The sequence below is a fragment of the Cervus canadensis genome, chromosome X (genome assembly GCF_019320065.1).
Source record: "Cervus canadensis isolate Bull #8, Minnesota chromosome X, ASM1932006v1, whole genome shotgun sequence".
Lineage (NCBI taxonomy): Eukaryota > Metazoa > Chordata > Mammalia > Artiodactyla > Cervidae > Cervus > Cervus canadensis.
In genome coordinates, this window is record NC_057419.1 from 18622011 (window position 1) to 18649989 (window position 27979).

General features: G+C 40.7%; 1 protein-coding gene across 2 annotated transcripts in view; it reads right to left on the reverse strand.

Annotated features, from left to right (window-relative positions):
- PIR (pirin) overlaps positions 1–27979 on the reverse strand; it is a 95741-nt gene that overhangs the window by 2556 nt on the left and 65206 nt on the right. For both annotated transcript variants that reach the window (XM_043458998.1, XM_043458997.1), the window contains 3 exons: positions 23301–23345; positions 13486–13568; positions 3475–3541 (listed from right to left, as the gene is read on the reverse strand). In XM_043458998.1, the coding sequence (XP_043314933.1) occupies positions 3475–3541; positions 13486–13568; positions 23301–23345 (195 nt within the window). The remainder of the gene's footprint in view (positions 1–3474; positions 3542–13485; positions 13569–23300; positions 23346–27979) is intronic.

Sequence of the window (27979 nt, forward strand, 5' to 3'; positions counted from 1 at the left end):
TGGAAACAGGGTTCTGGGGCTCACGAGAGAAATTTCATCTGGAGATGTGGACTATACCAGGTAGGAAATATGCAAAATAAATAATAAATTCTAGAGGGCATCCTGGAAAAGTCAACTTTTTAAAGGATACAGAAAAGAAAGGGAAATGGAACTCAGAAAATGAGAGCAGGTACTGGGCCAAGGAGTGACTTTCTGCACATCACAATTTTGCTAGAGATGGGACTTGTGAAGCACCTCTCTCCTCCCCCAATTCCTTTTCTGTACAAACAGTACACTTCTGGGCTTCCATTTGGACACTTCTCTGGGGGTATTCTGCTGTGCTTCTCAAATCATAATGTGCACGTGAATCACCTGGGAATCTTATTAAAATGCAGATTCTGAACCAGAAGGTCTGGAGTGAGGTCTGATACTCTGCATTTCTATCTCTCCAGTGATGCTGATGCTGCTGGTTCAAGGACCACACTTTGAGAAACAAGGTAATCACTGGAAGCGTGAGCCCTCCAAAGCCAAGGTAAGGAAGCTCATCTCAAATCCTGAAGAAGAAAACTGAAACCAGAAAGTGCATGTTTTTGTTTTTCTTTTTTGGGGTGGTGGTGGCAGGGAATGTGTGCATGCTAAGTCATTTCAATCGTGTCCAACTCCTTATAGCCCCATGGACTGTAGCCCACCAGGCTCCCCTGTCCATGGAATTCTCCAGGCAAGAATACTGGAGTGGGTTGCCATGCCCTCCTCCAGGGGATCTTCCCAACTCAGGGATCAAATCCACATCTCTTACATCTCCTGCATTAGGACGGGTTCTTTACCACTAGTGCCAATTGGGAAGCCCTTTTGGTGGGGGGGAATAGTATATAACTAAATTAATTAATTTTTCTGAAATTCAGGTATAACTCACATACAGCATTATATAAGTTTCCAGTATAACATAATTATTTGGTATTTGCATACACTGGGAAATGACCACAATAAGTCTAGTTATCATCTATTAGCACACATAATAACAGAATTTTTTTCTTGTGATGAGAACTTTTAAGATCTACTCTCTTAGCAGCTTCCAAATATGCAGTACAGTGTTATTGACTATAGTCACCATGTTGTACACTATATCCCCCAGAAGGCATGTTTTTTAACACATGTAAGGGTTATGAACAAGAAAATTATTTGCTAGTTATGTATAATTCTATCAAACCTCTTTTAACCTACACATTTCATCTCTTCTCTAATTAAGTCTTTGACCTCCCTCCCTCTACCTTAATAAAAATGGTGTGAGTTTAATTTCTCATTATGGAGAAACTTCCTATAGTGGAGACACACAAGACAAGGGTTTAGGAGACTAGGGTTCAAATCCCAGCTCCACCACTAACAATTACTTTCCGTCACAGAAGCCACAGGACAGAGAAGGGGCAACCAGGCACAGGGAGGGGCAGAAGCCTGGGGGCTGGAATTGCACAGCTCGAGTGTGAAGCCAGCTTTGTGGCCAACAAACCTCTTAGCAGATAGTGCTACCCAAGTATTTGTTATGTAAAGAAGTGGAACATCTGGATTCTGTTTTCCTCATCAACTAGTACTGGTTCCCAAATAGTCAAGAGATGGTTGTGGCGGTCTTCAAACAGGCCCAGATAAAAGGAAATTTTCTGGGTTTGAAAAAGGTAACAAAAGAAAATAAACAAGTAGAATGCTTTGCCTCTCATTAACTGAGATTTCAGGAGCCATCTCTATGTTGTTTGGTTAATCTAAGTTTGTGCATGCCAGCACACCCAGTATCCCCAAGTTCCAAGCCTCAGAGAGGATTCATGGGAGGCGAATGGAGGGTGGCTACAGGTGGTCCCACTCCTTTGGCCTGTTACCTATTGTAGCTGAATTCTTGGTTTTCATCACTGATGCAGGGGACGCTGCTTAACTTAGAAGATTTCCATCCCACGCATTGTTTTCCCACCTAAATACTAGCTGCTATTAATAAAGTTGGTGATCCTACTCAATTTGTCTGCAGGCTTCTTCCAGAAAAACAAACTATTTCAGGGCTGTTCAATCAAGATAAAAGAAAATGAGAACCATGAACCTTTGGAGTGGAAATCAGAAGCCTGCAAAATCCAGGTCAAATGCTATGGGCTAGGTGGGGTAAAATTAAATGCTTGCCTCTTAAATTACTAATAGAACAAAAATGAATATTTTAAAAGTAATCGGTTTTCTTTAAATTTATGACCAGTTCAGTTTTTTTTTTCTAAAACCACTGTGCATATCATTAGCCAAGGCAAGGTAGCGTAATGGGATTTTATTGCATGTTAAATTTAATATTTAGGTAAGTGGAGGTACACTATGCTTTGTAGCATTTACCTAAATAATAGGTTGAGTTCTAGGTGCTTTTAGATGATCCTCACTTAATCAAACAACATTTTGAAGAAGTCAAGACAAAGAACTGAAGTGACTATTATGAGTACCTATTTCAGGATTTTCTGCCTCCAAGTACAGTCCTATTTCTACTATACCACAGTTATCTCTATTTGTTTTGTTGTATTAAAGTATAGTTTATTTACAATTTTGTGTTATTTTCTGCTGTATAGCAAAGTGATTCAGTGATACATATAGACACACACACACATATATTCTTTTTTACATTCTTTTCCATTATGGTCTATTATAGAATATTGAATATAGTTTCCTGTGCTATACAGTAATCCCTTGTTGTTTATCTTCTTATGTCTTTATTTATTTATTTGGTTTGGTTGGGTTTTTTGTTTTTTTTTTTGGCCATGCTGCATGGCTTGTGGTATTTTAGTTCCCCGACCAGGGGTTGAACGTGGGTCCTAAGCAGTGAAAGTGTAGAGTCCCAACCACTGACACCAGGGAATTCCCTATATTTGCTTTTTTTTTCAATCAACTAAAATTGATTCAAATATTTTAGAAACTTCCAAAGAAATATTCCTAAGAGGTTCCTATTTTTCACTAATAAGACAGTAAACTATAAGGACAGTATTGAAATCACTGTTATGGGAATTCCCTGGTGGTCCAGTGGTTAGGACTCAGCACATTCACTGCCATGGACCTGGGTTCAGTCACTGGGAACTAAGGTCCCACAAGCCATGTGGTATAGCCAAAAAGAAAAACAAAGAAATCATTGTTATTTTTGGTAAAGATAAAAATGATATTCAACTCCGCAGTAGACCATAAAATCTTTTAAGTTGAAATTCTCTTCACACAACATAAAAAATACTGTTTTTGGTCCTCTAAAAGTTCAAACCTCCATGTCCTACACATGATGGATACTCAAGAAATGTTTCTTGAAAAGAAAGAGAGCATGAATATAGAAATAAATACCATGTGTATATTTTCCTTTGACAATAGAGAAATGAAACAAAATCCTCAACTTTGTACATAGAGGACCAAAATCCAGCTGTTCTTCCCAGTGATACTATAGATGTACTCTGCTTTCAAAGAAATGAAAACCAACCAAGAAAATCGCCATCATTTGTGGCTTACCATGCTGGACAACTGGTTCTTTTAATGGCTCCCCAGCAATTAGGACAAAGTGGCTTCTCTCAGGATCCTAAAGGCAAGAAAGAAAGCAACAAACAATAAGTAGATTTATTTTTGACTATCTGATTAGGAATGATTTGAAGCTGACCTCCTGGCCAAATGGATAATGTCCTTAATTCTAAAGATAAATTCCAGAAATATTTTCTGTGCAATGTGCAATAGGGAAATGATCATTCTTTAAGATGCTTGGTGGCAATCAAAACTCAAGAATATGTTCCAACCACCAAAATAATTACCTACTCAAATAAAGGAGAATTTAAATTAAAATTTTTCTTTAATTAGAAACACCTTTATGACAAACTATAAATAACTTGGCTTATTATAGAGCTTATAATTTCCTACTAAAATTTTAATTTTGAGAATGGAAAATTATTTATGCAAATCCAAAAGGAACATTTTATTACTTTCAACATTTATTACTATTAGTATAAAATATGCCCCAGAAATGCTGCACTAAATGGAACCTTATAAAAACATCCCAGGGACATCTGCTCAGGCAAGTTTCTCTCCAAAAGGATCCTATTGTTTTTGTTTACAATTAAGATGAGGTCTTTTATTCCTGAAACTGAAAAAAATATTAATTATTAAATCCAATATTAGTGTGGATGCAGGGAAAGATATACTTTTCTATACATCACTAGGGAGATTTTCTGTACATCATTCAGTTCAGTTCAGTCGCTCAGTCGTGTCTGACTCTTTGCGACCCCGTGAATTGCAGCACGCCAGGGCTCCCTGTCCATCACCAACTCCTGGAGTTTACTCAAACTCATGTCCATCGAGTCGGTGATGCCATCCAGCCATCTCATCCTCTGTTGTCCGCTTCTTCTCCTGCCCCCAATCCCTCCCAGCATCAGGCTCTTTCCCAACGAGTCAACTCTTCACATCAGGTGGCCAAAGTACTGGAGTTGCAGCTTCAGCATCAGTCCTTCCAATGAACACCCAGGACTGATCTCCTTTAGGATGGACTGGTTGGATCTCCTTGCAGTCCAAGGGACTCTCAAGAGTCTTCTCCAACACCACAGTTCAAAAGCATCAATTTTTCGGCGCTCAGCTTTCTTCACAGTCCAACTCCCACATCCATACATGACTGCTGGAAAAACCGTAGCCTTGACTAGACGGACCTTTGTTGGCAAAATAATGTCTCTGCTTTTTCATATGCTATCTAGGTTGGTCATAATTTTCCATCCAAGGAGTAAGCGTCTTTTAATTTCATGGCTGCAATCACCATCTGCAGTGATTTTGGAGCCCAAAAATCATTAGGGTGCTGTAAACTTCCAGACAGCCCTCCTATTGCTAATGTCTTCTGACACAATCATGCCAGAGAAACCAGCAGAAGAACCTCCCACCACATTTGTGATAAAATATGGTCAAATGATTTCTGTGAAAGTCTTAATTTACTCCCTATTTGCTGTCAAAATGTACTAATGTGAACTCAGCTAAAAATCAACAGAGTAAGCTATTTAGAGAGAAGAAATAGAGACCCAGATGTAGAGAACAGACTTGTGGACAAAGCAGGGGAAGGAGAGGCTGGATAAATTTAGAAAATAGCACTGACATATATACACTCTCATGTGTCTAACAGATAACTAGTGGGAAGTTGCTATATAACACAGGGAGCCCAGCCCGGCACTCTGTGACAACCTAGAGGAGTGGGATGGGGCGGGGAGAGGGGAGGCTCAAGAGGGAGGGAATATATATATACATAACTATGACTGATTTGCAATGATGTAAGGTAGAGACCAATAAGAAGAAATGCAAAATGATTGTATGAGGAGGCCTTACAAATAGCTGAGAAAAGAGAAACGAAAGGCAAAGGAGAAAATGAAACATATATCCATCTGAATGCAGAGTTCCAAAGAATAGCAAAGAGCAATAAGAAAGCCTTCTTAAGTGATCAATGCAAAAAAATAGAGGAACACAACAGAATTGGAAAGACGAGAGATCTCTTCAAGAAAATTAGAGATACCAAGGGAACATTTCATGCAAAGATGGGCTCAATAAAGGACAGAAATGTTATGGACCTAACAGAAGCAGAAGATATTAAGAAAAGGTGGCAAGAATACACAGAGGAACTATACAAAAAAGATCTTATGACCTAGATGACCACGATGCTGTGATCACTCACCTAGAGTCAGACATCCTGGAGTGTGAAGTCAAATGGGCCTCAGGAAAAATCACTACAAACAAAGCTAGTGGAGGTGATGGAATTCCAGCTGAGTTATTTGAAATCCTAAAAGATGATGCTGTTAAAGTGCTACACTTAATATGCCAACAAATTTGGTAAACTCAGCAGTGGCCGCAGGACTGGAAAAGGTCACGTTTCATTCCAATTCCACCGAAAGGCAATGCCAAAGAATGCTCAAACTATCGCACAATTACTCATCTCACATGATAGCAAAGTAATGCTGAAAATTCTCCAAGCTAGGCTTCAACATTACATGAACCGAGAATTTCCAGATGTTCAAGCTGGATTTAGAAAAGGCAGAGGAACCAGAGATCAAATTGCCAACATCCGTTGGATCATAGAAAAAGCAAAGGAATTCCAGAAAGGCATCTACTCCGGCTTTATTGATTATGCTAAAGCCTTTGTGTGGATCACAACAAACTGGAAAATTCTTAGAGAGATGGGAATACCAGACCACCTTACCTGCCTCATGAGAAACCTGTATGCAGGTCAAGAAAAAATAGTTAGAACTGGACATGGAACAACAGACTGGTTCCAAATCGGGAAAGGAGTATGTCAAGGCTGTAATATTGTCACCTTGCTTATTTAACTTTTTTATTTTTATTTTGTTTTTTGCTTATTTAACTTATATGCAGAGTACATCATGAGAAATGCTGGGCTGGATGAAGCACAAGCTGGAATCAAGATTGCAGGGAGAAATATCAATAACCTCAGATATGCAGGTGACAATACCCTTATGGCAGAAAGCGAAAAGGAACTAAAGAGCCTCTAGAGGAAAGTGAAAGAGGAGAGTGAAAAAGCTGGCTTAAAACTCAACATTCAAAAAACTAAGATCATGGCATCTGGTTCCATCACTTCATGGCAAATAGATGGGGAAACAATGGAAACAGTGACAGACTTTATTTCCTTGGGCTCCAAAATCACTGCAGATTGGTGACTGCAGCCATGAAATTAAAAAATGCTTACTCCCTGGAAGAAAAGTTATGACAAACCTAGACAGCATATTAAAAAGCAGAGACATTACTTCACCAACAAAGGTCTGACTAGTCAAGTGTCAGTCGGGCTTCCCTGGTGGCTCAGTTGGTAAAGAATCTGCCTGCAACACAGGAGACCTAGGATTGATCCCTCGGTCAGGAAGATCCCCTGGAGAAGGAAATGGCAACCCACTGCAGTATTCTTAAAACTATGGTTTTTTCTAGTAGTCATGTATGGATGTGAGTGTTGGACCATAAAGAAAGCTGAGCGCCAAAGAATTGATGCTTTTGAACTGTGGTGTTGGAGAAGACTCTTGAGAGTCCCTTGGACAGCAAGGAGATCAAACCAGTCAAGCCTAAAGGAGATCAGACCTGAGTATTCATTGGAAGGATTGATGCTTAAGCTGGAGCTCCAATACTCTGGCCACCTGATGCGAAGAACTGACTCACTGGAAAAAACCCTGATGCTGGGAAAGATTGAAGGCAGGAGAAGAGGACGACAGAGGATGAGATGGTCGGATGGTATCACCGACTTGATGGACATGAGTTTGAGTAAGCTCCAGTAATTGGTGATGGACAGGGAAGCCTGGCATGTTGCAGTCCATGGGGTTGCAAAGAGTCAGACGCAACTGAACTCAACTGACGACTGATTTGCGATGGTGTAAGGCAGAGACCACTGTAACATTGTAAAGCAATATCCTTCAAACAAAATTGAAAATTCAATTACATTTGACAGAAAAGTAAATGACATTTTGGGGAGGGCAGTAAACGTCCTTTGCCTTTTAAAAACAGATATGTGGCAAGTAATTGAAACTGTTATATTTTAGGAGGTTAAAAAAAAAAAAACCACTGCATACTGGGGCATATTTCAAGCATGCAATAAAGAAGTCCTGAGTCAGGAGTTAAAAAAAAAAAGAGTAAACTAAAAAGGCTTCTGCTAATTCAAATTTTAAAAATAGATGTCATAAACCCCATCTTCTAGATTAGTATTTTAACCTCAGCATAGACCCTCATTCAATTCCCACTTATTGTGACACTGTATACAATGTTAATAGTTAGGCTTTGTGGTCATCAGATCCATGAGATTCAAAGCTAGAAGATAGGAAAGCACCACTATACAGCAGTACAAGGAAATGGATAGCTTAACATCAATTATGGAAATTAAAAACAAAAAAACAAACAAAACTATGAAAAACAGACATAGAAGCTTAAAAACTAGTCTAGGACCACTTACTGTAGGAGCCAGCAGGCCCTAAAGACATCATCATACTTTATAGCTCAGGAGAGTAATCAATATATTTACATGCTGATGACCCAAGGTTATGAGTAAGTTAAACTGTGCAGAGTATCATGCAGTAGCCCAAGAGTCCACAAGAAAGGGGAGGGTTTCTTATTCAACTTAAATGTTTTCTTATTCAATGTCATGTTTAAGTGACTAAAAAATTCAACTTAAGGGAGGTGGGAGGGGGGATCGGGATAGGGAATACATGTAAATCCATGGCTGATTCATGTCAATGTATGACAAAAACCACTACAATATTGTAAAGTAATTAGCCTCCAACTAATAAAAATAAATAAAAAAAAACAAAGCATGAAGTTATCAAAAAAGATTTATTTACTAAGGGCTTTGAAGGGGCGAAATTTCAGTGTGAATCAAATGACACATTCAAGAAAAGTATCTTATAAATAGTTCTGATCACTGGTATTACATCATATATGCTTTAATCCGAGGGAGATATCACTACAAACTGTTTTGAGGTGTTTGTTTTTGGAGGAGCTAAGCACTTGACTTCTAGGTTCAGGAAACAGGGGAAAAAGGATCAGGAGTCATAAGAGAAAAGGAAAGAAAAGGCCAACCTCCTTGTGTCACAGGTTTATGACTCCTCAGAATGTAAGTTTCTTAATTCAGAAGATACATCTTTTGTGAGTGACAAATGTGTCCTACAGTTTACACAATTTGGAATAATACTAAAGTGCTCAAAATTCAAGTTTTGTCCCTTTTGACATTTGTCAAATCAAATGATGACTTTCATTTACAAGTCAGACAGTAGGATAAAAGGACACTAGTGTTTGGTCTGAAATGAAAAATGATCCATCTGCTGGGTGTTGAGTTGTTTGGGTATTGGGCTTTCCATTTCAGAAAGCGGCAGGCTGGTCCAAGCTCCAATGACTTTTTCACAAAATTAACCACTGCATGGACCCTTGTCCTCTAACCTAAGCCAGATGTTTTGGGTCTTTTTCTTTTCCCTTAAGTGCATCGTTTTTCTTCCCTTACCTAGCCTTCTTTGGTGAAAGCTGATGATCTTTCTGAATTTTCACTAGAGTGCTCTTGTGGCTTGTGCTGCTGCTGCTGCTAAGTCGCGTCAGTCGTGTCCAACTCTGTGCAACCCCATAGACTGCAGCCCACCAGGCTCCCCCGTCCCTGGGATTCTCCAGGCAAGAATACTGGAGTGGGTTGCCATTTCCTTCTCCAACGCATGAAAGTGAAAAGTGAAAGTGAAGTCGCTCAGTTGTGTCCGACTCTTCACGACCCCATGGACTGCAGCCCACCAAGCTCCTCTGTCCACGGGATTTTCCAGGCAAGAGTACTGGAGTGGGGTGCCATCGCCTTCTCCTGTGGCTTGTGCACTAGAGTGCAATTGCTGCCATCTTGAAAAGTTCTCGTCTATGGCAAGGTGACCTTGGGTACAATATCAAATGAGAAGACTGGTCAAAGCAAGCAGAAGGAAAGACCTATTGAAGGTCATGAGTCCCTGTGTGGATCTATGTCAGTGCCCTATTGGGGTCTGATAAAAAGACTCTCATACAAAGGTAACAGAAGTCCACCTACTGCTTCATGGATAGCTGCCCCAACCTACACTCATGATTTTTTGGGATCCAGAACATGTCTTTCACTTTGGCACACCTTCTCAGAGTTTAGTTTTGAGTCAGGACCTTCTGGGTTTATGTAACAATTCACTTTTACAAAATGTTCTGTTATTCCATAAAAATCACCAAGATATGTCTTGAGTTCCACTGATAACGACAAGAATGATTTGAAGCCCAGATGAAGCCCTAAGATTCATCTAAGCTGGTGATAACTTCTACACTGTGAATATGCATTCAGAGTTTGTTTTATTGATCAGAAATATTCAATACAAAGCTTGAGATGGCTCTTGGACTCTGAGAATGAATCTAAAGGCATGCTTTTGCTTCAGGAACATTTATTATAGTGAAATATTACCTGAAAAACATTACCAGAAAGTGAGATTTAACAGGACTTAATTGCATGCAATTATTCTTACTCGATTTCATTGTTTATATTTCTTAGGTCAAGTGAAAGTGAAAACAATGAACTGTTGCCAGTTTTTGAAGATTAATGGTTTATTTTACTATGAATTTTTATACATCAGCAAAAAGTTGTCTCTAACTTTAAATGGTACTCTTTAACTGGCACCATTCATGGGGAATACATTAAATTAATACAGATTAACATTTAATTAAAAATTGAAAGACAAATTTGTTAAAGAGTACCATTACTCTCAAGTATGGTTTCAGTGGCAGTCAAAGAGGAATTGATTGTCTACCTTGACAAACTACAAGTAAGTCTGTTAACCATGAGGCTTAAGACTTTCTCAATAGGACACTAGTACAAACACAAGTTTAAAGGTGAGACCAAGCCTTCACATCAAATCCATGTGCTCCTGATCAGGGAGCCATGTTAGCAACCAGGGTACTAACTGTGGTACCTTGCTGCCAAAGCAGCACAGGGAGCCTGAATGCTCAGAACACAGGCTGTTCCAGGGTGGCCATTCCACTCCAGGCTTAAATGTCCAGAGTAGCCCGGGGTTGAGCTCCATCTCTAAGAACAACATAAAAGTTAGGGCCATTTTGAAGTCAATGCTGGGGTTTGGGCTTCTTCTCAGAAATCAAAGAGTCTGGCTTAACAACTCTTCAGTATACACCAAGCCCCCTGCAGTTGCTTCCCCTCCTTGAAGACTTCAGAGTACAGTCACAAAAGATAATCCACACTCTGAGTGAGAAAGACAGAGCTCCCTGTGGCCTAAAATGTGCTGGTCCAAGATGTGGTCTACATCAACTCTTCGCTGTCCTCCTCATCTGCCCAAGGACTGGCCATTCTGAAGAAACCCACCCAGACTCCTGGGCTACCAGGGAGACAGGCATGAGGGTGAAGACACAGAATGAGAAGCAGAGGAAGGGCAAAACAGAGGAAATCCAGGGACTACCTATCAGCTCCTCATTCCTGCCCACAACTCTGTGCACGGGGGAACAGGGGAGAACCATGAAGGCACAGGTCATTCTTTCATCCTCAGGCTACTCCTAGTCCTGAGTGAAGACACCTCTGGCCTGGAGCCCAATTGAATAAGAGTCCTTTAAGGCCTTTTTCTAGCTGCAGAAAATTACGTGTCCTAAACCTGAGGACCCAAGGTATGAATCCTCATTAAGTAACATGTATGTGGCATGACCACCTGTCACATCAAGTGTTTAGATCAGTGAACTTTCCAGCTATCATCAATGGACACCCACTGTGTACTAGATTAGGGGTAAGCAAAGCTGTCCTTGTAAAGAGCCAGAGAGTAAAGATTTTAGGCTTCGTGGGCCACCCAGTCTCTGTCACAGCCACTTACCTATGGTATGAAAGCATCCACAGACAAATGGAAATGAATGGGTGTGACTGGGATTCAATGAAACTTTAGGAAAAGTTTACATCTGGTCTATTGGGCATAAATTACCGAGCCCCATGCTAGATGTGGCCTAGACTCTTGACCTGCATAATCACACATAGTCTGACAGCCCCATGCAGCTGGCATCATGATTTCAAATCTGCAGACAAAAAGCTGAACAAAGCCCAGGGCGGGTTGAGAACTGTGTCCAAAGTCATGTGGCTAATGAGTGGCAAGGCCAAGATTCACACCGTCACAGGCTCTTCCTGTGGTGTCTAAGGGGGACTTTCTACTCTTCCGGGATATAAGTGCTACACGCTCATGTAAAGGCTAATTTTTGGAACTAACAGCTCTTCCTAATGTCTTGATGGCTCAAGCTACACTTGCATACAGTCAAAATTACAGAGGGGCATGTAATAGAACCTTGCCCCTGGGTCACAGAACTGATGACTTCAGCCGACAATTTTTTTTTACATCCCACTGCCTCCCTATTTCTGGCTCCCCTCACATCTTCATTCTGGTGTTCTGCTTCAGCTTCCAAATCCTGATCACCTGCAGTGTGCCCTGTGCTACATCACAGAGAGGTCTGAGGTTGTCAAGTTAAACCAGGTAATGTTACAGCCTAACCTGGTGTCAGGAGGCTCTCTGGCTTATATATAGCTTCAATGCCTCTTTCGTGCATTGGGTGGAAACAGATGAAATCATCATTTTTGTAGGTCAGACATGGCAGTTTCATACAGTTTAACCTAATAACAGTGAGCACGGACCCCAAGATACGCATTTCCTCTAGAGCTCACGGGCCTCTGCCTCGCTTGACTTCACTGCTCCTGGAGGTACCACAGAGAATTAAAGGAGCAATAGGGGAACAGTCAGCAAAGGCAACCTTCCTCACACCCACTGAATTCTACCATGCCAGGGTCGGAGAGCTGGCAGTCAGTCAGATGGCCTCTCTGCCAGTCACATGCATGCTGACACAGTTTTAATCCCTACTTTTCAAAATTCAACTTTGCAGGAGCTTTGGCACAACTGTCTCCTCAATTTTCCTTATTAGAATGGCACAAAGCAGCCATATGGGCCTCATAGGCTCACAAGATGGTCAGTGACTTGTCCAAAGGAATAAAAGAAGTAACACGAGGAAGAAATCTGTCAGCAAAGATTAAAAAGCTCCTTGAAAATATCAGAAACTTTACTTACAAAGCAAGGATTCAACACAAAAAGACTACGAGATAGAGCATATATTCTTCTCAGTTCGACATGGGGCCAAATTTCAAAGGGCTCCATGGGACTATGTATGGAGATCTACATTTATACCCCTAGAGTGCTGATCCATTTTCACTTATGCCAAAGATAAAATCAATCAAGTGTATAAAGAAAGAAAAAATAAGAGACAAGGAGAACTGTTGCCTCAGATTCATATTTCTAGGGGTAAACAATTTGGACTTTCGATGATTCCTAAAGATGAGGAATCAGTATAGGTAATACCTTAAAATAAACCACTAGAAATAACTGAAGTTAATGAAACTGGTTGATAAACTTGTGGCACAGTTTCTTTCCCTGAGGAAGAGAAAAAATTATCCAGGTACACAGGAGATTTGGGCATTTTTTTTGGAAACTGGAAACTAGTAGAAAGTACAAGTTAAAAAGATTAAAGCAATTTAAGTGTCCATCAACAGATTAATGGATAAAGACAATGTGGTACATATATACAATGTAATATTACTCAGCCATAAAAAATGGAAGTTTGCTATTTGTATCAACATGGATGGACTTAAACAGCATTATGTTAATTGAAGTAAGTCAGACAGAGAAAGAGAGATACTATATGATAATACTTAATGTAGAATCTAAAAAATACAATAAACTAGTGAATATAACAAATAAAGCAGACTCACAGATACAGAAAACAACTAGTGGTCACCAGGGGTAGGGGAGGGGTAATATAGGGATGAGGGATTAGGAGATATAAACCACTGGGTGCATTCTTGAGATAGGCTCAAGAATGTATTGTACAACATGGGGAATATAGCCAAAATTTTGTAATAACTGTTAATGGAAAGTAACATTTAAAATTATACTAACATTTTTTAAAAACAAAAAAGTTTTTTGAAAAAAGAAATATTTTTAATTTTACCTTGTTCTCCACATGAACACTGTCACCTTCTCCCAGCACGACTGTGTGATGAGGTTCTATTTTTTGCTGTGCATCATCAGGTCCTACAAAAAGGATGACCCACTTAATTTAGTCCTCATGATGGAACATTTCTCATATGATTATAAATCTGGTTAACTATACAGCATCACAATATTAATTTCAAGTTCAGAAATAACAGACTTAGGAACCTCCTTAAATCTCTTGGTTGATGGTATTTGCAATTATTAAAGTCCAAAACTGGCTTGTTTGCCAATGTAGAAAAGGAGATGAATCCTATATTGTGTTTCTACTTACACTTATAATGTTACACCTAATAGATTAATTAATAAGCAAAGTCCTTGGCATCATATGCTAATGAGAGTGTTTCCTTGGGTCAATTATAAACCTAAGATTTTTTCTTTTTTATTTTTTAAATTATGAAAATATAACATCACATTTACAAATACAGAACAAAGTTACACGTGTGTGTGTGTGTGTGTGTGTGTGTGTGTGTTAGTCGCTTAGTCATGTCTGACTCTTTGCAATCCCATCAACTGTAGTCTGCCAGGCTTCTCTGTCCATGGAATTTTCCAGGCAAGAATGCTGGAGTAGGTTACCATTTCCTCCTCCAGGGGATCTTCCCGACCCAGGGATTGAACCTGCACCTTCTGGGTCTCACTGGCAGGTGGATTCTTTACCAATGAGGCACCTGGGAAGCCCAGTAAGTTCAGGTTGGGTATATTTCCATCCCTTCTATATTGAGGCTCACAGATGAAATAATACAAACTGAAATTGTGTGTTAAAGGCAACAAGAAAGGAAAAAACAAAGTTCAATGAGAGAATAGGGACTGTAGAATTCTGCAGGATCAGATAGACCAACAGAAGGCAAAACAAGGATGAAGGGCTTTCTAGAAAAGAGGATAGACTGTGAGGGGCTGGGAATATGCAGGGCATGCCTGGGGAAATGGGGAACCTTCTATCATTTCTGGGACATTCTTTTGGGGGGAATGATGGCCATGAAGACTGGCATCAGCTCAAGGAAATACACTCTGAGGAAAGGATGTGTGTGTGAAATGGTTAGATCTGTGTTCTGGAGAAATAACTGAAAGCAGAGCACAGAATAAATTGGAGGAGGCAAGACTGAAGTTAGAATGAGCTGTTAGGAGTTTATTCTAACAGTCTAACTGGAAATGAATTCCAGTCTGAGCTTGGAGAGTGAACAGAGAAAGATGGGTGGGTTTGAGAGGTAGGGTTGAGAAAGACATGTGCATGGACAACAGAGTGAAGATTTCAAGCATGATGTCTGGGCTACATGACATTCTGGGCTGTAAATAAAAGCATTCACCTGACATGATAGAGCTATAGCTGAATAATCAAGGTGGAAGTGCTTATTTAAGTGAAAACAAGAGCTTGAGGAATTACCATATAAACAGAAACATTATTTGTGAATTTTGTGAATACTGGCTGGAGTTCAACGATAGTCATATTTTCTAGAGAAGTCCTCCCTTTTACCTCTACTTTGGAGATAACCTATATGAAGCAGAAAGGTTCATTGTGATGCTTAAAAATGTGAAAGAGGATTCTGAGAGAGGCCTTCTTAACCCAGAGTCAGTGTGTTCCCAAGGGGTCCCTGGATAGAATTCAAAGCAGTCACGGGCTTGTAAGGAAAACAAATGACATCTTTACTTTCACAAACAGCTACCTGAAATGTGGCCTTTCTTTCAGTCATGAATGTAGGCCCCCCCTCAGAAAAAATCATAGCCGTATTAGCTGGACCAATGACTTTGTCTCCAGTAGAAATTATAGATATTTTCTTACCTCACTAGCATTGCAGAGATCTCAAAATCAATTTACGTTAATCACTACTTAACCTAATTTAAATCTGCTTCTGGATCATGTTATTACAAATGTCATTAGAGAAGCATACATGGAACTATATCATAGACTTGTTCTTTGAACCATTTAATGACTTCATTGAATTAAAAAAAAAAAAAAACATTGTTCAGAGGTGGGGCTTTGGCAAATCTCAAAAGGATCCATGGAACAAAAAAGTTTAAGAACCTCTGTCTCAATCTGCCTGCCAATGCAGGGGACACAGGTTCGATCCCTGGTCCAGGAAGATCCCACATGTTATGCGGCAATAACTCCAAACACCACAACCACTGAAGCCCGCACTCTAGAGTCCCTGAGCTGCAACTACTGAAGCCCCTGCACCTAGAGCCCATGCTCCACAACAAGCGAAGTCACTGCAATGAGAAGCCTGAACATCTCAATGAAGAGTAGCTCCAGCTCGCCACAACTAGAGAAAGCCAACTTGCACCAATGAAGACCCAGCACAACCAAAAATTGAAAAGAAAAGAACTTCTGTCTCAGAGGCAGTAGTGTGCTGGTTAATGTTTACCAACTTGCTTTCAAGGACAAGGGGAAGAACCAACCTGATGTGTAGTGTGTGCCAATTTCCACGGTGTAAATGCTCCTACTGTGACCAGTTTCAAGCTACCAATCTGAGGTCAGGGAAGATGTACACAACCAAATCCTGTGAGCTGCCAAGAGCCAGCCCCATCACATCACTAAAGGCTTCTTCTCCACCAAAGATTTAGGTTAACAGTTGTCATAGCAGTGAATGATAAACTCCATTGATTTTCCACTCATGCAAGGATGTGGCAATAAAAGAGACGTCTCGGAGTCTAAGAATAATCTCATTTAGAGTGGGGTAATATTTTTCACTGTGATAATGGAGCAGCCTTTTATTAAGTGTGCTACACTGAGATTTTCTGTGAGCAATGAACCATGTTGCTATCTTCAACAAATTTGTATATAACACCCATTACCCATATGGTCTACCCCTAGCCCCTAATTTTATCATGTAGGATGTTTTATGATAGAGAGACCAAAACAGTTTATAAAGCCCCTTTTGCTATGTTTTGATAGAATGAGCTGGCAAGAGACAGCTTTCAAAAAAATGCTGAACTGGGATTTCTCTGCACCTCCTATCAGGGTAGCTTGCTTGACTGCAGTTCATTGGTCTGTAACAAAATCTTAATTTAGAAAGAGTTCATATTTCCCTAAGAGTGTTCATTCTAATTTTATACCAAATGCAATTCTGCCATTCTACTTGATGATCTAGGAGAGGAATCACAGTGTTGATTTTGAAGAGGTTATTTGAAATGCTCCACTGTAAGGCAGACCTTTTTTATAGACACTAGACGGTTGGGTTTTTCAGATTAATCATTCTAAATGTACCTTAGCTTCAGTATTATTTAATGAAATGTTTAAAACAGGATCACAGAAAGCAAAGACTGATTGTATCTTCATGTCATTTCTATGCTGTTTCATCCACCTGGTTATCTCCTGAACCTAAAATAAGTCTCAAAGAAAATACATTCTATTGGTTCTGACTACTTTCAATTATAAATCAGGCCAAATCAGATAATAAATAGTTTCCATTGCAAAGCTTCGCCAAGAATGTTAAATCTAATAGTGCAGTTAAGGAAAATTTGAAAGAAAACAATTGAATTGCAAATATTTTTGTTTGCCTAAACAGTCATGAAAGGCCAAAATACTCAAACATACTTTAAAGTCAGTGTGTGGTTAACTGCTGTGAAACTTCTCCCCATACACCAGATTTCCTTTTTCTTCTTCTCTTTACAAAAACTGCTATCCCATTTACTCTCTGACCCATACATTCTGGTACTTCTATCAGAGATTTTGGTATCATCAATTTTATATGCCAATACTTCAAAGTGTAAATGTGAATCCATCTGCCACTTTTTAGAAATTGGATTGGATTGAAGCATACCCATAACGCACCACTGAAATCTTGCTAGATTATCAGCTTCCCCCAATCTTTTACTGTCATCTCTGCCATACTAACTCAAGGGGTTTTCTTTAACAATTCACTTTTACAAAGCATTTGACTTTAGTTGCTCTAGAAATACGAACTCTTTTCACACTTATTTTGTTAAATTTAAATATTCAATTAAATCGCATAACTGCAATCACTGGTGCCACTGGCATAAACTGATTTGAAAACACTGCCTTCAGGTGCCTCAGAATCACACCTGCCTTCTTGTGTGTTTTCCCACCTTTATTGAGATTCACGGTCTGTGTCGAACTTTTTCATACCCCCAGAACCAAAAGCAAAGGGCAGAGCACATAGTGAGCATTAATTACTACTTATTTAAATAACTGTGAAACATTTTACTACCCACATAAACCAGTTAGTTGTCATCTCAATAACCACAAACAAATATTTTTAGATTTCTAAATATATTTTCTAAGCCTCAACAGTATACCTGATACTCCGTCTGCTAGAGGACTGGCATCCAAGTTGACAAACTGTCCCAGGCTTCAGGCATACAGGGTATAAACTCCTCTACTGTGTTGATCTCTCTGTTAATGTGTAATGTCATTTTCATTTCAGCTGCAGGGAAGACGTTCAGTACTGGTATCCTAGGGATCTGCTGGTTTTCTGATCATGTTGTTTTAATTTTTTTAAAAATCATATACCACAGAAGATTTCAGCTGAGGGCTGGTCAAGATACTTGTTGCCTCAATAAAAGACTGCTATCAAAGGTCTCTCTCCTGCACCATTTTTAAAGCTACTATTCAATAGTCAGCCTGGAAGGCTTGAAAAAAACACAATGTATCAGAAAATAAGAAGATCCTGGAAAACCATAAAACATTTCAAATATACTCTTAAATAAGGAAGTACGAATTCTATTTGTCTTATTTTAGTTCTGCTAATTCCATCACTTCTTCAGGGCATTGTGTGAAAGTCGCTCAGTCGTATCCGACTCTTTGTGACCCCATGGACTATACAGTCCATGGAATTCTCCAGGCCAGAATACTGGAGTGGGTAGCCTTTCCCTTCTCCAGGGGATCTTCCCAACCCAGGGATCGAACCCAGGTCTCCTGCATTGCAGGCAGATTCTTTACCAGCTGAGCTACAAGGGAAGCCCAAGAATTCTGGAGTGGGTAGCCTATCCCTTCTCCAGTGGATCTTCCTGACCCAGGAATCGAACCGGGATCTCCTGCATTGCAGGTGGATTCTTTACCAACTGAGCTATCAGGGAAGCCTCAGAGTGTTATTAGCGTGCAATTATATGGCTTCACCCAGAGGGGAATTGGCAACCCACTCCAGTATTCTTGCCTAGAGAATCCTGTAGACAGAAGAGCCTGGTGGGCTGCCGTCGATGGGGTCGCACAGAGTCAGACATGACTGAAGTGACTTAGCATGCATCCATGCATTGGAGAAGGAAATGGCAACCCACTCCAGTGTTCTTGCCTGGAGAATCCCAGGGATGGCGGAGCCTGGTGGGCTGCCGTCTATGGGGTCGCACAGAGTTGGACATGACTGAAGCGACTTAGCAGCAGCAGCAGCATATGGCTTCACCATATTCACCATGAACTTCACTTTTTAAATTTTTTTGAAAAAGTATTGATTTATTCTTGGCTGCTCTGAATCTTCCTTGCTGCACACGGGCAGCACACAGTTGCAGCCAGCAGGGGCTACTCTGTTGTTGTGGTATGTGGGCTTCTGACTGTGGTGGCTTCTTGTTGCAGAGCACAGGCTCTAGGCTCAGGGGCTTCAATAACTGTAGCACATAGGCTCAGCAACTGTGGCTCTTGGGCTCTAGAGTATGACCTCAGTAGTTGTGGCATGTGGGCTTAGTTGCCCCACGGCATGTGGAATCTTCCCAGATCAGGGATAGAACCCATGTCCCCTGCATTGGCAGGTGGATTCGTAACCACTGGACCACCAGGGAAGTACTCACTATGAACTTAAAAATATCTAGATGTCCATTGACAAAAGAACAGATAAAGAAATTGTGGTACATATATATAATGGAATATTACTTAGCCATAAAATGGATGAAATTGGGTCATTTATAGTGATGTGAGTCAACCTAGACTCTGTCATACAAAGTGAAGTAAGTCAGAAAAAGAAATTTCATATACTAATGGTTATATACGTAATCTAGAAAAATGTTACTGATAAACTTATTTGCAGGGCAGGAATAGAGACAGAGACATAGAGAACAAACTCGTGGACACAGGGGGATGGAGAGGCTGGCACGACTTGAAAGAGTAGAACTGACATATATAGACTATCATGCATAAAATAGACAGCCAGTGGGAAGCTGCTGTATAATGAAGGGACCTCAGCTTGGTGCTCCCTGATGACCTAAAGAGGTGGGATTGGGAGGTGGGAAGGCAACTCAACAGGGAAGGGATATGTGTATACATACAGCTGATTCATCTTGTTGTAGAGCAGAAACTAACAGAACAATGTAAAGCAATTGTCCTCCAATTAAAAACAAAATACTCAAGAAAAAGAATCTAACTTAGACAACTAGTTAATGTCCAGCATTTTCTAACCTTCAAACTCCATCTGTTCTTACTCAAACTAAATCTACTGATGTCCATCTTTTAAGTACTTCCTGTATCAATTAATATTTTTAATAGTCCTCTTAAATCTCCATCTACGGAATTCCCCAGGCTACCTTCTCCAGCCAAACTGCAGTCTATATATTCCAGCCCCATAGTTAAGTACATATTTATAACATCTATTTCAATAGAATGGAGGTACCTGACAGCTTGAAAAAGACAATTACTTGCTTATCACTTCCTGCCATCTGGTTGGCTGGTGCCATCCTGGTTTTATAATCAAGATAAAATTGAGGCAATAAAATCAGCAGTTTCGGGATTCTCTCTAGATTTTATAGGTCAGCACACATTATTTCTGTTTTGTTGTTTCTTCTCTAGTTATTTGTTCTTGCCCTTTTGTTTTTCTCATTACCATCTCCACTCGGGGGAGGAGAGGGTGAACAGGAGATAAAATTTAAATGAGGTCATCTGGCCAGCTCCTCATTGGCTGAAGCAGATTCCCAGGAGAGAAGTTTCATGATCTACATCCTCTCCATGGTCCCCATTACCCTGGACAGATGCAAGTTTGCTCCAGCACTCCAGACTGTGACCCCATTTCCTGCCAGATGTTTTGCACTTGTGGCTCATGGTCATGAGAAGTGACAGGGCCAATGAGCAGAGATGACTCAGGAAAATCCTGCCTCACGTTGAGAAAAACAAGTGGGTGTGTAAGCCTTTCTTATCCCTCAAACCACTGAACTCTTTTCACTTGTTAAACTCTTGGACTAAAGGTCGGTCAGGAAACAAGGTTGTACCTACTGGCTGAAACGGGTTTTGAAGATTATCTGTTCATCTTTCTCCCCTTCAACCATTTAAACTGAACAGGTTCAGAGCCTCTCCAAGATATGCCACTTTGGTATGCGGACTGTTTTCAGCTGAAGACAATCAAGGCCCAAAAGATTCCTACCTAAAGGAATTCACACAAGGAGCCTGGTACAAAGAACTATCACCAGAGATAACTTATCTGAATGACCCATGTGCATGGCATGGCAAACATCTCATGACCCCACATCTGCTCTTCTTATCATCCTGTGAATCACCCTCTTCCCCTTTGAAGCCCCAAGTCCCTGTTTCATTCTTTAGCTCAGGACGGCGTCTGCCCAACTTGCCTTTGGGTCTCATATCTTACGGGACTCCTGTACGTATGTAATTAAGCTTGTTTTTCTACTGTTAATCTGTCTTATGTTGATTTAACTCATAGCCCAGCCAAAAAGAGAACCTAGAACGGTAGAGGAAAAATTTTTCCTTGCCTATAAAACCAGAACCAAATGTGAGCTTTTGTAGAGCACACAAGCTAAGAAGGGTTTTTACATTTTTAAATGATCGGGAAAAATCCCAAGAGGAGTAGTTCATGACACATGAAAAATGTATAAAAATCTGATTTCACTGGCCATGGATCAAGTTTCATTGGAACAACCACCCCAATCGTGTATGTATCACCTGTGACTACTATTGTGCTACAAAGGCAGGAATGAGTCACTGCAACAGAAACTGTACAGCCTGCAATGACGAAAATACTTGCTACCTGGTCCTTTGGAGAAAATCTGCTGCCCCCGTCCTTTCACATTCTATACATTTCTGGTATCCAAACCAGCTCTGAATCCATGTGTTTTCTTTATTACTTTCCATTTGTGCATTATTTTATTTTTTAAATTTTTTTTATTTTTTCATTTATTTTTATTAGTTGGAGGCTAATTTCTTTACAATATTGTAGTGGTTTTTGTCATACATTGACATGAATCAGCCATGGATTTACATGTATTCCCCATCCCGATCCCCCCTCCCACCTCCCTCTCTACCCGATCCCTCTGGGTCTTCCCAGTGCACCAGGTCCGAGCACTTGTCTCATGCACCCAACCTGGGCTGGTGATCTGTTTCACCCTAGATAATATACATTATACAGCCGCTATGGAGAACAGTGTGGAGATTTCTTAAAAAACTGGAAAAGAACTGCCATATGACCCAGCAATCCCACTTCTGGGCATACACACCGAGGAAACCAGATCTGTGCATTATTTTATTTCTCTTGAAATGCTAAGTCAGGGGTGCTACCTCCATTAAAAAAATGGCTATTACTCTCCATTTGTAGAAAGTATATACTATGTGAAAACCAAGATTTTCGAAAGATCATAAAAAACAAATGATGCTTCATCCCTTCCAGATGGTTAATACAGTTTAATGTGTATGCCAATGGACTCGTGATACTACTACTAAATCGTTTTCACACTTTCTCAAATGCCAAAAGAAATGAATTTTGCTTCTGAACCATAATTGAAATGCTAATTGGTAATAGAGGAACTAAGCCCATTTCTATGATATAAAATCAAAACACACAAGCTCTGGGTTACCATTATTTTTCAGAAGATTAAATTCAGGCAATGATAACTCCCATTTTGGAGAATATAAAGAATAGTTTAACCGGCTCTGGGTGTGGCCTTCCAGCCCTGAGCAGAGTGTACCAGGAAGTCAGCTGTCTGGGGCTGGGAGTATGTTGTCCAAGGAGGTAGTCATGTCAGGACAGCAAGTTCATTGTTGAGGAGGCTGTGCTGCAGGTTGGGGTGGAGAGCCCCCAACCAAAGAGGGTCTCAGAAATGGGATTCCTGGCTTGCATCTTGGAGTGGTCAGATGGTCTGCTCTATTCCCACCACCCCCATCCACACCACCTATCCTGTCCATGAAGAGCCCAGAGTGGGAGAAAGGAGGCTAGTTCTCTTACTGTAGCTTTTCCCAGAATCACAGCCTGAGGTGCATATTTGAGTCCAAGGAGCTTATCTGGGAGGCAGTCCCAGGAAACACGTCTAGGCAGTGGGAAAGTTAGACAGGAAAGGGATGGCAGACAAGAAAGGATGTGTTACCAGGGGCACATTCACGTGGATAGCTTGAATAGAATCCCTCCAGGAAACTCAAAGAAAAGGCCTCACTTTGAGACTTCTCAGAAGCACCTGGGACAGCAAATTCACCTTCTTCCACCTCCCAGGATCTTCCCGACCCAGGGATTGAACCCACATCTCTTAAGTCTCCTGCACTGGCAGGTGGGTTCTTTACCACTAGTGCCACCTGGGAAGCCCCCTTATCAGTATGCGGGTTGCCAACAACTTAGCAAGGTGTCAGCCCACATAATCATGGCTGGACCTGACATTTGCACAGGCTACAGTAAAATGGCTCCTGTCATGACTGGTGCTGTTATTCTTCTCCCTCACTGAACATGCTGGAAGCTGAGAGGTGCCCTGCCCTGGGGATACCAGTATGTACTACAGTGTAGAGAGGGCTAGTGCCGGACAGGAGGAGGCAAAGGATTCAATTACACAAAAGGTTTCATCTTATCCTTTCTTCCTGGCAGTAGTTTATATTGCAATTGAACCCAAAGCAACAGACTCATCACTTACCAATATACACATTTCCAGATATGGTATAAATGAAGCTTGTCCACCCTGAAAAGGGACCAGCGACATTAAAAGGTTAGTGTCCATAATGCCAAAAGGAACAAAGGGATAACAGTATCAAATATTTAACAATATCTCTATTTGAAATATAAACATACAAGCTTATATAACAGATATAAATGATAAGTTTGGAGATCAAATCTTTTAGATACATATATTTTTTTACATTTAAGTTCTATAAACTGCTAAGAACACACACACTCCCACATGCATGCTTGCACACACAAATTCATGCACATGTGCACACACGTGTACATGCACATACCACACAGAACTAAACCCAAATGACTTGTTACCAAATGTTTAAGAACCGCCCAAGCAGACAGTATGCTACTTACTGACTGTATACCTATATGCCAACAGCTGTGCTAATAAACAAGCTGTTCCTTCCAGGTAGAACATCATGCTAATAACTACAACTCACTAGTTTGGCTTATCTTCAGTTCCTTGGACCTCCAAGCAGTTTTAAGTGTAAAAAGAATGCTAGAAATGTGCTTCTCCTTACTTAGTTGCATTTTAGTTTCCAGTGAACACTCTCTTTTCTGTCCTAAAACAGAGCATCAGTTCCAGGGATGTGGAGAGGCATAATCTTTGGGGTATGAATGGGCTTCAGATGGCTTGTGCCCTCCTTGGAATTGTCCACAGAATTTTTCAAGTGGATAAGCTTTTCTGCGAAGAGGATACATAGCATTTGCCAGATTCCCACTGTGACCCGTGGGCCAAGAACTCAGAAACACAGACAACCCACTATCTGCCCTCTTGGCACCAGCATTGATTTCCACAGATATTTATGTCCTGTCCCTGTGGCCCAGAGGGGATCCTTCAGTGCCACTGAGGGACATGAATGTAGGAGGGGCCAGCTCAAAACAGAATCAGGACATCACTCCGTGTGTCTTTGGTGAAAAAGAAGATTCGCGCAGGGAATGCAGGGTTGTGTCCAAGGTACAAGGGCAGGATCCAGACTGGGGTCTGTGGCAGAGTCAACGTGGTGAAGAATTATAGAGGACAAAGTAGACACTGGGGATGTGGCTGTGCTGCCAGGTGGGTTAAAATGTGCAAGAGGGGCCCACACGATAAGGCATAACTGATCAAACTCAACATAAACTGAGTCTGGTTCAGAAAACCTAAAGGATGGCAAAACAAAGACAGACACTCAAGTGGATGCTGGACGATATTTTTTCATCCTCCTCTTTCACTGTTTTTCCTCCCCAAGATTTGACTAGAATGTGTTTAAGGGCTCTGGAAGTAAATCTATCTGCTCAGAGCACACTCACACTTTTGCTTCCTTACTGCACCACTGGCTCAGTCTTCTGAACTTGACCTCCCATCATCTAGAGCCCAGCTACCACTCACGTGAACTGGTTGTGATGGAGACAGAAGAGAAAGACAAGGTCATGGATCTTCATGTTGTGTGCAGTATGGAAGAGGGAGGTTCATGCTAGATGCTGAAAACACATGCTAGTCGTTCCCAGCCCATAAATATCATTAACAATTTCATATTTATGCTTTCAGTTTCTTTTTTTGGGGGGGCGGGGATGAACCATACAGCATGTGGGGTCTTCTCTGACCAGGGATTGAACCTATGCCCCCCGCACTGGAAGCCAGGAGTCTTGACCACTGGATCACCAGGGAAGTTCCTTTTTTTCTTTTATGCACTATATATTATTTGCTTAAAAACTAGAACTCAGTATTCTATTTTGGATACCTTTCCATGTCAAAACATAGAGAAATAACCCATCCTTGGGAAAGCCTGCAAAGCATTCCATTGCAAGAACATGCTGTGACTGACATAATAGATCCTCTGCTCATGGTTGAAAGATATAAAAAAAATTAATGGTTTCTGAGTTTGACAGAACCTCAAAGTTCTCAATTGCTCAAGTGGGTTTTTATTTGGAATCATTGTGATTGTTCCAATATCATTTCTCCTCCACCTCCTTTGCTTCATTCCTCCTCATCCTCCAAGCAGAAAATTAGTCCACACTTAATTGCCTTGGTCTGTTTTCTTTCCCTTTTTATCTTTTTAAATCTTTTATCCAGAAGGACCAAATGGCCAGGTCAATGTACTATGTGCATTCACCTATTTTTGTTCCTTGCACAAGTCTTTATTATGATAGAGAGTTCACCTTCACCACTACTAACACAACTCATGTTACTGGTTAGAAGGTACAGAGGGAATAAAATAGAAACAGAGGGTAATTTCCTTTTTTCCTTGTTTTTAACATGTTGTCTACCTGCACTTCTATTAAACCTTGTTTAATATCCACTAAGCATTTGTTTCTTAAAGCTATAGCAAAACAACAGTCAAACTGGGTGAATGCTTATATATGTTTACAAACTACCACATTTTCTTGGAATTCCTTCTCTGCTAAGAGCAGGATTATATCAACAAAGAGTTCTCTTGTGAGATTTCCAGGTCCTTCCCATCACTCTTTCTTCCTCTATCTTTCCTCTCACTTTTCTGTACTGCACCAGAAATGGATACATCCTGACATTTTGCTGTCTCAGGTCACAGGCCTTGAAAAGATTGTCTCCAAGCCACTGGCTCTTCACAGCTGGGAAGGGCTCTCCCTCCCACCCTGAGGCTATGACACAGAACAGGAGTTGGGAGGAAGGTCACATTTTATCCCTGGACCCATTGCTTGGTTTAATTGGAAACACATTTAAGACAGACCTCCTACATACAGTCCAACAGATGACGTGTAAAACTTTTCTTTTAAACACGTAAATCATTCTCTGTGGCATTTGCTCTCATTTCCAGGGAGGTTCCCAATTCCTGCAAACATCCCTAGTGAGAACTTTTCTTGGCCTATGTTCCTTGCCTTAACCCAACTCATTTTCCTCCTCCCTCAGTCTTAAGTTCATTTCAATGAGCTTTCCAACAACTGCTTATACATGTACATGTAGAGAAAGTAGAAAAATATGGCCTGGTGACATGCCAAATCCATGACAAAGGTTAGCTCTGGGTTGGGAAAGGGAGAAGGCAACAGGGCTAAGGAGAGCAGGAACCTCTCCCCAAACTGTGGGTCACACTGGATGCCACACCCCAAAGAAGTGTTGGTTCCTAAGAGCTTCCCCCTAGATACTGCGACACCCAACTTGGGCAGGCAGCTCATTCACCATGGACCCCATGCCTGGCCTCCTGGACAGCAGGCAGATCCACTGGATATTTCCCTCTTCCTCCTTATTCCACCACAGTATTTGCTAATTATTACTTTGAGGACTTCCCTGGTGCCTCAGTTGGTAAAGAATCCACCTGCAGTGTGGGAGACCGGGGTTCGATCCCTGGGTTGGGGAGGTCCCCTGGAGAAGGGAACGGCTACCCACTCCAGTATTCTGGCCTGCAGAATTCCATAGACTGTACAGTCCACGGGATCGCAAAGAGTTGGACACGACTAAGTGACTTTCACTTCACTTCACTATTACTTTGAAACAATTTCAGACACAGAAAAGCTACCAAAATAGAGATTTACCATATGCCACTCACCCAGATTCTCCAAAAGCTAACCTGAAATCACATATGCTTTATCAATCTCTCTAGAAATACACATCATTGTTTTTTTTTCTGAAATACTTGAGAGTAAACTTGGAGACATGATACCCCTTTACTTTGAAGTAATTTTCAGCAAGTATTTCCTAAAACCAAGAGTATTTTCCAATATAACCCGAGTGCACTTATAAAAATGATGACATTGATACAATATCAGTGAAAAAAATATGACCATTAATGTAATACTATAAGCTTTGTGCAGACATTTAAATTGAGCCAATTGTGTCAGTAATGCTTTTTAGGGCAAAAGGAAAAATACATGTCTAGACCAGGATGGAATTCAGGTTCACGTGTGGCATTTAATTGTCACTTCTAATCTCCTTTCATCTGAAATGGTTCTTCAGTCTTTTTCTTCATTAAAAGTACAGACTTCTTATTTTGTTTTTAAATCATTTTATTTATTTTTAATTGGAGGATAATTGCTTTACAATATTGTGATGGTTTCTGCCAAACATCACCATGAACCAGCCATAGGTATACATACGCCCCCTCCCTCTTTGACCTCCCTCCCACCCCACCCCACCCCTCTAGGTTGTCACAAAACCCTGGATTTGAGCTCTTTGTGTCACAGAGCAAATTCCCACTGGCTATCTGTTTTACATATGGTAATGTATATGTTTCAATGTTACTCTCAGACTTGTTATTCTGTAGAATGCCGCTCAGTTTGGATTTGTTTGATGTGTCCTTGTCATGACGGCATTGTTTGTTAATCCCTTTCCCTCTAAACTTTAGAGATGTGTTTTTATTTTCAACGCTTTAATGTTTTTTGTTCAGAAGAGCACGAAGGATGAAACAAGGAACGTATTTATTTTGTTTCTTTCTTCTCTTTTGCAGATAAAATCATATAGGTGAGAGAAACAGCCTCTAATTGGTTGCTTCCAGTCAATTTTCTATACCCAGAGAATATGATTTTCTTGCAGGAGAAGAGGGTATGAGAGAATGGTCACATCCTAGCTCTCTGGTGAGTCCTTGGGATGGGCCCTTGGCTTCCAGCAGGAAGGAATTCAAGAGGGAGCTGAAGCAGAGTGAAAGCAGATTTATTCAGGGAGATGCACACTCCTTGACAGACTGTGGG